Source organism: Pocillopora damicornis, chromosome 10 (assembly GCF_964200805.1).
Source record: "Pocillopora damicornis chromosome 10, jaPocDami1.2, whole genome shotgun sequence".
NCBI classification, from domain to species: Eukaryota; Metazoa; Cnidaria; class Anthozoa; order Scleractinia; family Pocilloporidae; genus Pocillopora; species Pocillopora damicornis.
The window spans coordinates 4,293,014-4,305,318 of NC_142679.1; the positions used below are offsets into that span (position 1 = coordinate 4,293,014).

Consider the following 12,305-nt stretch of genomic DNA (forward strand, 5'->3'; position numbering starts at 1 on the left):
GATGAATTGAGTGCAGAAACGACAAACGGTTCACGTGTTCACTGTTTTAAAATTTACAGGATAATTTGCTCGACTCATAAGTTAGCTGCAAAGATCGTGTTCACAATACCATAACAACTAAAATAAATTCGTTATTTATCCTCAAACAGCGAGGAACTAATTGCACCTGTAGATAGCTCATTCTTTTCGAAATTGTCTTTTCGAAGTGTTTCTCAAAACAGAATTTTCTTCCATAAGATACTGGAGCAGTTCTCAATTAAATGTCGAAAGTAATCCATGATTGCTTGATTGGCCCAAAAAATGCGCGCCACCCTCACAACTGATTAATCAAATCTAAAACTAAAACTAATCATGATTTGGTTACTCGCATTTTCCGGCAGTGAGTTCTCATTGGCCAATGAAGTCGATCTTCACTTGGATGGGTTGTTGTGCTTACTTTGGTTTAGTTTTTCGAAGCCCCAACTGAAAACAGCTCTTAACAGTAATTCGATTTAGTAAAATGACACAAAGACCTTTCCCAAGCCACAATTTTTTGAGAAAGAACAAACTTTGTTTCGACAGGAATCACGATCCTTATACGTTCTAAAAATCCACTAATATACCCACTTTAATTCTTACGTCAAAAAGCCGGCACACATATTTTTAAAACTTTTTTTATTCTGGCTTTTTATACACTGGTGCTTTCGATTTAGGAAGAGGGGGATTTCCTAAAATTATATCTGCAGCCTTTTCCGCGATCATAATGGCTGGTCCATTGATATTTCCATTCACAACACTCGGCATGATTGATGCGTCGACAATCCTTAGGTTCTCCACACCGAATACCTCCGTTTTATTATTGACAACAGCCATCGGGTCATCTTCGGAACCCATTTTACAAGTGCATGATGGGTGATTTACAATGTCGGTATTCTGTCGTATCCAGGCGTCAATTTGTTCATCTGTCTGAACATGGTCACCTTTGTAAGCGTAAAAACAAACATACTGTAATTTAGCATTTCACACTAACAAGTGCGAGACACCTCTACAAACAAACTTTTATTAGGAACAAACTTCAGACAGCCAGTCACAGGAGATTAAAGGAAAATGTCCATACAAGGAATAAGGAATCAAAAGTGTAACAAACCGAAGAATGCACACATGGATCGCCTGGTGAGCAAGTGGTCTACAAGGTGTCATGATGTGGTAGTGGTCTGCTTCTTTTTTTTTTTTTAATTAATTCTCATGGAAAGTAAGACCCTAAAACCTGCTGAGATATCTGCTAAAACAAAGCATTTTATAGTCATCATACTTTTTCACTGTAAGTACCTGGTTCTAACTCTCTCCCACAAAATGGCTCCAAAGCCTGTTGGCTGATTATTTCTCTGGTAAGTCTAACAGCATTTCTTAGCTCCACCCGATCTTCTTCAGTGGACAGGTATTGAGGGTTGATACTGGGATGATCATATGGATTCGTGGACTTGAGTCTTACATATCCACGACTTGTAGCGCGTAAGGTGCCAGCGTGAATCTCGTAAGGAAATAAAACAACGTGGTCAACAACAAAAGCGTTCAGAACGTTTCCATAACTATTATTTTTTTTAAAAAGACTACCATGTATTATAGTACCGCACTGAAATAGACGGAAATTTAGGAAGTGTAGCAACACTGACAAAGTAATTTCCTTCTTCTCAAGATTTTGTCCAAGAGAAAGTTTTTTTACGCATAGCCAGATAAATATGAAGAAATGATAAATTCTACTTGGTTTAATATTCTGTATGAACAAAAGAAAACCAAGTTTTGTGGCCAGCCAAGAAAGTCTTGTGTTAGTTCCTCTTAAGTATGGACAAAAAGTTAAATAGACATAGACATAACACAACAGCTTAACCCTTTATACCATTACATCAGTATCTATACATTTCCTAAGGTGTTGACAAGGAGAATTTGTTTGACAATCATAAACTTCTGGAATTAATGATCATTTCCTTTTACGTTAGGAGAAATCATGTCAAAGCCAGTCACCCTTAGGATTTAAAGGGTTATGGGAAATACGCCTGAAAATTTGCATGATATCCTAAGAGCTTATCTTCCACCCACCATGAAGGCATCCCTCTGGAATATCACTTTACCGTCATCTTTGTACCCCAGAGGCACAAACTGAAACTGGATGTCAGGATGCGATATGTCCTCCTTGCTGCGAATAAAGCCACCTGCCTCCTTGTGTGCTGTTGCACATGGTCCAGTCCTTATGAGGAACCATTTCACTCCTACTGGAATCATGTTCCACCACTTCAGAGTACGGTAAAGCGTCAGGGGCTGAGTACACTCCTGAAACAAGAGAGCAGTGGTGTGATAACTTACGATTGCATAGCACTCTCTGGAATACCTTGATAAATACTACATACTTGCATAAAAGCCACAGATATATGATCCTGAAGATTGTAACCAACACCGGGAAGATGAACCTTCACGGGAATACCAAGCTTTTCCAAATCAACAGCATTCCCAATGCCTGACAAATTCAGTAACTGTGGTGTGTTAATGGCTCCAGCAGCTATGATAACTCCCTTTCTGGCCCCAGCACGTTTTATTTCATTGCCCAACTGATACTCCACTCCTACAGCACGGTTGTTCTCAAACAAAATTCTCAAGGTCAAGGCCCTTGTTTGTGCTTGAAGATTCTTACGCTTAAGCGCAGGTCTAAGGTAGGCATTTGCTGTATTCCATCGTACTCCCTTATGGATCGTCTTGTCCATCCAACCAAACCCTTCCTGTTGGTAGCCATTCATGTCATCTGTGAAGGGATAACCAGCTTGGACGCCAGCATCAATAAATGCTTGGTATAGAGGGTTACCGTTTGACTTACCACAGGATACATGGTGCGGTCCATCGCCTCCTCGGTAATTATCTGGGCCTACAAGCGAGAACGAGCAAATTGTTAACTTGTCCATTACATGACCTCTGAAACAAAAACAACAGTAGCATGCGTAACAACAACCTCCTTTACCCATTAGGGGTAACAGGTAACGGTGTTAGTAAATAAAGAATGTTTGTCCCTCACGGAATAGGTTTTACATCGCTTAGAATGCTTTTTTCTCTGGCGACAAGACTGTAAAAAAATTGCGTAAAAGATCTTCAAGATTGCAAACGAAACCGGAAGGACGAGTCATCACAGGAATACGAAGCTTTTGCAAATCATCATGTAAAGAAAACGAGAATATCGCAGTATCCCAGCTTCAGTAAGGAAACGTCTGTGGTGCCTTACTGAGACTTAGAAAATAGAGACTTTTAATCCCTGTTTGTCCGATGTTAGGTCTGTACAGTTGGTCATGGCGCGGGCTACCAGGATTAAAGGGATGTGGCGCTCCAAGAATAAAAATATACAGTGGAAGTCAAAAAATGAAGTGAACACCTACCCAGCTCATGGGTCTGAGATTTCCTCAAGTATGGCAAACAATCTGCATATGACCATCCTTCTGCACCTTCCTTCTCCCAGCGATCATAATCATAAGCATGACCTCTGATGTACACCATTGCATTTAGAGACGAAGATCCGCCCCATACCCTCCCCCTGGGTTGATAGATCCGCCTGTATGGAAGGAAATTGGCATCTTATGAGAGACACATAAAACCTTGAAACTTCGTTTCGACTACTTCAATTTCAAATGCTGGTGGACAACGAGCAAGCAAAATATCCTTTTGTTTTTCTAAATTTTGTTTCATTGGGCAACAATTTGCAGGAAGGTGGGAGTGATTTTCCAGTATGGGGCTCTATACTTATAGCGTGTCAGTGGTATGAGGTGGGGAGCATATGCTTGGTTGTTTTATGATTTTATATCACTTTTTTTGACGGCACAGGTGGAGGAAGGGAAGTTTACGAACACTAGCTCAAGACTTATCTTTGTTACTGTCCTTTAATAGTTTTATGTTTGATTAAGCTTGGTGCCCAAAACACTACAAAACTGCATTACCTGTTATTCGTAAACTCTTGTGGTTCTGTTTCGTAATACCAGTTGTATTTGTCATTCCAAAGATTGTACTTGACAGCAGCTGGCATGTGGATCTTCCATGTCCAATCTTTTGGTCCTGCCTCTAGAATTAGCACTCTGTTTTCACCACTGGCCGACAGACGATCGGCAAGGACACACCCTGCAGATCCAGTTCCACAGATGACGTAGTCGTTAGATGAAGAAAACTTTACAGTGGACTGAAAACATCGTCGCTGGAAGCTAACGTGTTCGGCTGAAAATAACCAAGAATGAGTAAGGTTACTTGAATTAAGCTTGATTGCTTCGAGATAAGCACAACATTATAAAAATCAACTGCAAAGATTGTTGAGGCTTATAATTCGTCTTACAGAGTATGAGAAATGGCCTTGTGAAAAACAGTGTTTTGACCTTCGCCCAAAGGTGAGCCATCGTGGTAGAACACGTTAGTATATCTCATTGCCTCATCTGAAAAGAAATGGAAAATATACAAAGAAATGCCAAATTGATAGATTATATTTTGTCTTACAAGGAAGTTTTCGGCGTTGCTTATCCAGGTTTTATGTAGGCAAAAGTCACGTAACAATTACATTACAGGGTCATTTTTTCGCGTAACACAATATGATTTGTATACATCGTATGGGCAGAAGCTTATGTAAATTTTTTGAGTATATAATATCCTGAACATGATGAAACGTATCTGTTATCCTAAGAGAGCTAAAGAAGTACAGGCAAAGGACCGCCGGAGTGAATCATGCTGTGTGAAAGGAGGTGAAACTCTTCGCTTCCTCAAGCCACTCTATCTGCTGAGCGATATTGATGTTGCTGGTGGAAGCTTCTTTAAAAGCGTTTCAACGTTTCGAGAAGATTCTTATTTGTACTTTTTCTGAGTGTTCCTGATACAAATCTGATGTAAAACCCGTAAATCCCTTTCAAACTCACACTGTGTCTTCTGTATTAGAATTGTTCAATATTGATCCCTATGAAAATATGGGCTTCGGGTCTGCGTCGTAATGTCACGCAACCTCCTGAATCAGATCTGAACAGTTCACCATCAAACAGCGGAGGTTTTAGCAGATTGGGAACACCATGAGACTAGATACGAGGCAGAAGGACTAAATCGTATCGATTTGCTGCCAATGCACCATGACCAAAGGCCGAGTTTGATACAGGTATTATGAAATATTTGTATTTCTCTAATGAGGAGATGGTAGAAATGATTAACATCGCCGTAATCACGACTTTTCGGCTGGCGGATCTGGTCATCATTTCGGTGGAAGAAGGTAGAGGGCAAACTGAGAATACTAACCTCGGTTAGCTCGAATTTTACCCGATCCCCGCACCTGTGGCAGTCACAAACCGAAAATGTTAGAAGCTGCTGGGAGAAAAATGAACTGACGAGAGGAGGTGCGGTACGAGGCTTTAGGAGCGGGAGGGGGTGGGGGGCCGCCTCCTATGCCAGCGGTTTTTTAAATTTCCAGTCACGATACTCAGCATGATCAACGATTAAAAAAACCTTTTTCATCTCGAAATTACTTTGATTTATAGCTGACGGCATCTGCCGGGTGTATGGAATATGTCTGGCACACGTTCCGCGGCTATGTAATTGACAGCTTGTCGAATGGAGGGCCTGTAAGGTCATTGTTGTCACCAAAAATTTCTACCTCCGATTGATAATGGCGCACAAAGAAAAGTTCAACTATATAGAAAACCTCGCCGAAGTCTGAACGCTCAATAAAGTCAACATTTTATAGATCTGGATTTGTTCCTTCTTTATATACGCACACATTTTACATACGTGACAGTCCGCTGACCGATTTCGTTCATTACTGTCAACCTCGATAAATTCTCTTTATGATGCCACTAATAAAGAATGCTTTATCAAGAACTTTATTCTGGTGGTAAATATTAGTATTCTAAAATGCAACCATGGTCTGTCGTACCATGACCGTAAGCTTTTATTTTATCTCAAATCAAAGTGGAAGTCGTTACCAGTCTTTCAACCTTATTAAGTTCTAGTGTTTCGCGGGTGCAGCTCCGAACGCCCAACAATATTGTCAACATGATCTCGAGACCGAAATTACGATTATCGTTATTTCTAAATTGGCACCAAATTTATGGATATAGTAATTTCGTGGCACTCTTTACCAATCCTCTTTAAACGTGTTAAATAAAGAGAAGGACTCGGTTCCACTGTCTTACAACATTCAAGATGGCGGAGGAAAGGGGTAAATGTCCGTTCAGTTGTGATCAGCTTGATCTCGACACCAAAATAACGATTACCGTTATTTCTAAATTGGCCCTGAAATAACGAATATCATAATTTCAGTGCATGTCTGAGACCTTCGGGCTCGAAGCTTGGGAACTAGTATTCAGGGAAAGATAAAATGGCGGCTTACGGCGGCGAAGGAAATCTCAGTAGTTTAATATTTAGCGTGAAAAGGCTTGGGTGTTGTGATCTGGTTCTCAAGTAAAAAAAAATCACGGTCTGCAATGGCCCTACCACCTTTTGAACAACAAGAAAACATTGAAACGGTGGTAAAAAGCAGCAAGTTTCGAAGTCTAAACGAAAGATGGGTAAGCTGAGTTTCAGTCAAATATCATGACATTTGGGATGTAATTTCGATACCGAATAAATAGTTCTACATGGTTATACACGCATAGGATTCTGTTGTGTTCACGTGAAGGCCATTTCAGCCATTCCTGCCACTTGTAAGTGGTAGGAAATAAAAGATATGTATAGTTGTTTCGTATTGAAGCCCTGTGAAATCAAAAATTTGATTTATTTCTTCTTTGTTTTAGGTGGTCATTATCCATTACTTTTGGAAGTCGATGCTGATGAGAAAGAAAAAATGTTTATGATTATTTCTTCTCTCGAACATTTTACTATTTAGGTACCAAATAATCTTGATACTGAAGATCATTGCATCCATTATGAAAAAATTACCCTTGATTGCTTTGTCAACTGGAATGTATAATGTAATATACCTTGTGATTTGTGGGATTTTCACAAGTAAACTAGAAATACTTGAAGAGGGTAATGATGTACTTAATGCAGAGCATTTGGTACAAAGTCTGCTTTGCTGTAATCTACCTGAAGGTGCTTTTTATATGCTAGTAAGACTTGCACAGCCCAGTCAAAATGTTTTTGAGTAGTAGAAAAGCTGGCCAAACCTCTTCCTGAAAAGCAGTCTGAAAAATGTGAAGTTAGCGGAAGGTACTTCATTGTAGGCGGCCAAATTGTAAGCTGCCAGCCCATTTTGAGTGAGCAGTAAAACTCAAGATTGGCTATTTTAGCTAATTTTATTGAGAACCAAATTCCCAGCAACGGGCACAATTTTACTGGGCTATTTGTTATTTAGCTACTTAGTAATATTCTTATTAAAATTTACTGCATTCCTTTCTAATAATTTGCTGTTGATTGTATGCTGTATATAGCTTATGATTTGTGTGATTTTCACAAGTAAATTAGAAATACCTGAAGATGGTAATGATGTACTAGATAATGTACTTGATGCAAAGCTATTTTGGTGCAAAGTGTGTGCCTTGTCTGTAGGTGATTTTGCATGCTAATAAGACTTGTAATTCAAATAATACACATCAGCTGGAGTGGGAATATTAAAAGAAAAATAATAATATTTAGCTATACCAAGTTCTGATTTTATGTCCAAAGTGTGTGCCTTGTCCATAGGTGATTTTGCATGCTAATAAGACTTGTAATTCAAACAATACACATCAGCTGGAGTGGGAATATTAAAAGAAAAATAATAATATTTAGCTATACCAAGTTCTGGTTTTATGTCCAAATTAAGCACTTAGTTGAAGATCACTGCACTGCTCAGGTCCAGAAGGCTGAAAGAGTACTGTCTGCTGTTAGTTTGATTTTTGTCATTTCTATTGATTTATTTTATTTATCAATGTTTCTTTGAATTGTAATTCATTGATCTCTTTCAATAGTGCAGGTTCGCTCATGTAACCTAATCTCCCACTTATGTATGTATGTATGGATGAGCTCAGTCAAAATGTTTTTGAGTGGAAGGCAAGCTGGTGATAGTAATAGGCAGCAGAGGCTGAACCTTGTCTTGAATGGAAGTGTGAAAAGTGTGAAGTTAGCGGCAGCTATATTGTGGCAGGCAGCCAAATTGTCAGCTGTGGCACATTTTGACTGGGCTGATTGTGTGTAGTATATATGTGCACTTCTTTTAGGGTGTTAAACAGGTTAAAGTACCAAGAAATCCTCTGTGATAACTTGATAATTCAAGATGTAAAAATTTTAAATAATAAGGTAAAGCTTGATCATTCTTAAGAGTTTCCATTTGTTCTGGAAATTTGGGGGAGGGTCAGGGGAGCATTATTTATACATAAATAATGTACATAAAAAGTAAAAAAAAAAAGGACCAAGGTGAAATCCCAATTTGTTTTAAGAGTTAATTTTATTAAGAGAAAACCCTGGATATAGCTTGGGATTTGTGTGATTTTCAAACATTGTTAGGAACCTTGTTAATTTTCAGCTTCAAGAACACAAGTACATAATCTTTAGTGCAGCCCTCTTTTCTCCCCGCCATTATTCTAATTTTTTATCAAGTTTCCTTTTTCTTGTGTTCAATTAATTTATTGTCTTTACAGGTGAAATTTTAATATCTGCTAGCACAATTATCTCTGTTAAGAGTGTCTACCATCACTCTTGCCAGTCTCAAGCCCAAAATGCTGCAAACTAGCTGAAACTACATGTATTTCGTAAAATTGCAATGAAATCTATCTAAAAACACCAAAATCCGGCAGAACGCACGAGTTTTTGCCAAATTTTACGCAAAAGTTGACAAAAGCGCTCAATTCGACCTGAAAAACACTTTTTTTTTTGTTGTTGCAAAAATCAGCCTATTTTACATTCAAAAGCACGATGTCTTTAACAAAATAGGGATACAATCCATGTGAAAACACTTATTCCAGCTAAAACGCAGTGTTCTCAGTAAAATTTGGGGAAAAAACGCGTAAAAACCGTCAGAAACACGACAAATTGGGCTGATTTTACCCACTTTTTGTGTAAATAGCTGCCAAAACCCTCTAAACTACTGAGCTGGAACTACATGTTTTTCACAAGATCGCCATAAAATCTTGAAACGTTGCTTTAGGGACCTTTATGCCTCCAAAACGAGTTTTTACTTTAAAAAAAATGGAATGAACAAAGATGTTAAAGGGGAAAAAGCTGTGAGAAAGGAGAAGTTTAGTGTTGCTGTTTGATATGCCGCCCAGATATATCAATTTATTAATTTAACGCCTTTAGCCGTGGGCAGAAGTTTTTCTCTAGACTAAGAGGACCCTCCCTATGTTGACGAACCTCAATAACTCGTTGATTTTACTGTTTTTACACAGATTTGATTTTAACCATATTCGCCAAAATAACTGCCAAAACACGGCAAACCAGTATCTCGGCCAAGAGCGATATTGGCCATTTCACACATCCTTATTAGATATGAATTTTATTAAAGATTGTCATTCTAGCATATGTTGGCTAGTTACCACAGGTTTCTTGATTTTCATGGGAAAGTGGCATTGGTTGGTACCATGACCAATCTCCTCGACTTTCCCATGATTTTCATAGAATGTTAGCGACCCATACTTCGAACCTCAGTTGTTTTTTTTTTTTTACATTGGCGCGAGTTTCACAACTTTCTTGTGGTTTGGCATTGACTCAGAGTTGGGCTTATTTTTATGGCTAATCCATCGGCGACTTTCTCATGATTTTCTTGGGTTCTCAACAGTGACACGCACTTTGGAACCATAATTTTATAAATATGTCAACACTGGCAAATACTGCTAAAATCTACACTCTACTAAACTCCATGTACCACAATATCCACACAACTGCGTGTGCCTACTTGAAAATCCTAACCCTAACCCTAAAACTATCCAGTTAGCCTAGTATTGTATTGCTAGTTTGAGTGACTAAACTGGCTCAAATGATCCAGCTGCTTAAAAATCTAAGCACAGAGTAAGTTTAAAAGATTCAATTTTGTAAGGTTTCGAAACAGTTCCAAAATTAACATACACATAGCTCAGTGTAAAACATCGAAGCTTCTAGGACTTCTTATGATTCCTACGAACGTACACACCTAATGCACGTCAATTTGCCTTTGTTGTCCTCGAACGATCACGTCTTCATGGTAACGTGGTGTAAGAACTGTAGAGCACTTTATAAATATATGTTTTACTTGACGGTAAAAGTTTGAATCCGTACAAGGAAACGTAACGGAAACAGGCGATGATAATATTCCGTTGACAGAAATGCAACGGAAACGTGTCGTCATATTTCCGTTCAGGAATCATAACGGAAACATAACAGGTCCAAGGAAGAAGTGAATGATGTGGAAACATAGAGTTTCATTTTTCCGAATTACGGAATCATGCTATTTCGTCCTGTGCTCACTCTAACTCTGTGCTATCCTAAACCTAACCCAAACCCCAAACCAATCCTAAGCTATGGTAAAGGGTTTAAGTCAGGGTTGAGGATAGGGTTAGGGCAGGAGCCCATTACCTGGTTAGGGTTAGAGTTTGGGTTGCTTCGGGTCAGAGGGGTTTAGTGTTACAATCAGGGTTAGGGCTAGGGTAAAATTATGCTTAGAGTTAGCGGGGTTTAGTGTTAGAATTAGGGTTAAGGCTAGGATGAGGCTATGCTTAGGGTTGGCGTTAATATTTTTCTACAAGCATTCAATTGCAGGGTTTTTGGTATTGTGTTTGTAAATTTCAGTAACTACTTGAAAGTTTACTGAAAAACAAACGACAGGCCGACTGGTACACTTACAGGATAGATAGAGAAGGTTGGGGTTAGGGTTAGGGTTAGGGTTAGGGTTAGGTCTGGGTTAAGGGCTATAGGTTAGGGTTTAGGGTTTAGGGTTAGGTTTTAGGGTTATGGTGTGGGGCTAGGGTTAGGGTTAGGGTTTAGGCTTAGTGTTAGGGTTAGAGGGTCTGCGGTTGAGGTTAGGGCTAGGGTGAAGGTTTGGGGTTAGGGTTTGGGGGTAGGGTTAGTGTTTAGGGTAAGGGTGTAAGCCTCTTCAAAAATATTTTTAAGAAGATTTTGTCACCTTTTTCACTTAAATAACCACCTGAAGAATTTTGATCAATTAGATTATTTGAAGCGGTTGGATTAATTTTGATTGGGGTTTAATAACTTTTAGTAGTTGGATGATTATTTTTACCAGTTGAACCACTGTAATATGCTGGATCTTTTTAACTAATGTTACCATCCTTACCTGAATTATTTGAACCAATTTCACTGGTTACACATGCATTATCCAGTTAGACCATTTCAACTGGTTGGATTATTTAAACCAGTTTGTCCATTTTAGATATTGGCATCATTTTATCAAGTTGGATCATGTTAACCAGTCGCACCATTTTACTAAGTGAGATCGTTTCTTCCGATTGGACCATGTCACGTATTTAAAATCTTTTCACCGTTTACACCATTTTATCTTGTTTTGGCTGGTTGGACCATGTTAACCAGTTGCATCATTTTGACTGGAGTGAAAAGTTCCGTTCTTAACCCGAGCCCTAACCCTAACCCGGGGTTAGGGTTAGGGTTAGGATAGCTCGCAGCTAGAGTTAGGGCTTGGGTAGGGTGGGATTATGATTAGGCTGAGGGTCACAATTTTTTCTGAAAACATCCAATTTTTTTTTGGTATTGTGTTTGGCTCTAAACTTTAACAACTACTTGAAAGTTTGCTTGAAATCAAAATATACCATTTTTTGCCAAAATAACTGCCAAAATGCGCAATTCGGGCCTTTTTATCAATTTACACTTGGTTTAAGCTTGGTTTTTGTGTTTTCCCACAGACTCTTAAACTATTTTGCTGAGAACATTTTTTGCAGCGTTTTTAAAACTGAAATAAGCTTATTTTTGCAAAAAAAACAAACGTGTTTTTCAGTCGAATTTAGTGTTTTTGTCAACTTTAGCGAAAAATTTTGCAAAAATCGTACATTTCTGCCGTATTTTGGAGTTTTTAGACAGATTTCGTCGCGATCTTGTGAAAAACATGTAGTTTCAAGGTAGTTTTCGGTGTTTTGGCAAAAAATGGGTAAGTCAGCGCAATTGTTTTTTTTTTTTGGTTTTTAAGGTTTTGTTTGCCCAAATTTTACTGAGAACACTGTGTGTTAGCTTGTCTCCATTGTTTTTTCGCGGATTCTATCGCTGTTTTGCTGAAAACATAACGTTTCAGCTTGTTTGCATCGTTTTTGGTCGTGAAATAAGCTAATTTTTACAAAAGGAAAAAAACCTGTTTTTCAGCCCAAATTGACATAAAGGATACAGAGGAACATTTGCTTATTGCCTTTTTTTTTTGT

At 38.6% G+C, this 12,305-nt stretch overlaps 1 protein-coding gene and 1 long non-coding RNA gene across 2 annotated transcripts; one reads left to right on the forward strand and one right to left on the reverse strand.

Moving 5' to 3' along the window:
* Positions 1-639: 639 nt before the first annotated feature.
* On the reverse strand, positions 640-5,402 carry LOC113669254 (choline dehydrogenase, mitochondrial-like). Its single transcript, XM_027185253.2, has 8 exons — positions 5,275-5,402; positions 4,337-4,433; positions 3,951-4,221; positions 3,396-3,568; positions 2,385-2,893; positions 2,077-2,307; positions 1,309-1,510; positions 640-959 (listed from the first exon to the last, which is right to left on the reverse strand). The coding sequence occupies exons 2-8, from the start codon at positions 4,395-4,397 to the stop codon at positions 655-657; spliced, it is 1,752 nt and encodes a 583-aa protein (XP_027041054.2). The 5' UTR covers positions 4,398-4,433; positions 5,275-5,402; the 3' UTR covers positions 640-654.
* A 758-nt stretch (positions 5,403-6,160) lies between these two features.
* LOC149038529 (uncharacterized) lies at positions 6,161-8,271 on the forward strand. Its single transcript, XR_016180465.1, has 2 exons — positions 6,161-6,542; positions 6,768-8,271. It is a non-coding gene; the product is annotated as an uncharacterized LOC149038529 (long non-coding RNA).
* Positions 8,272-12,305: the final 4,034 nt, after the last annotated feature.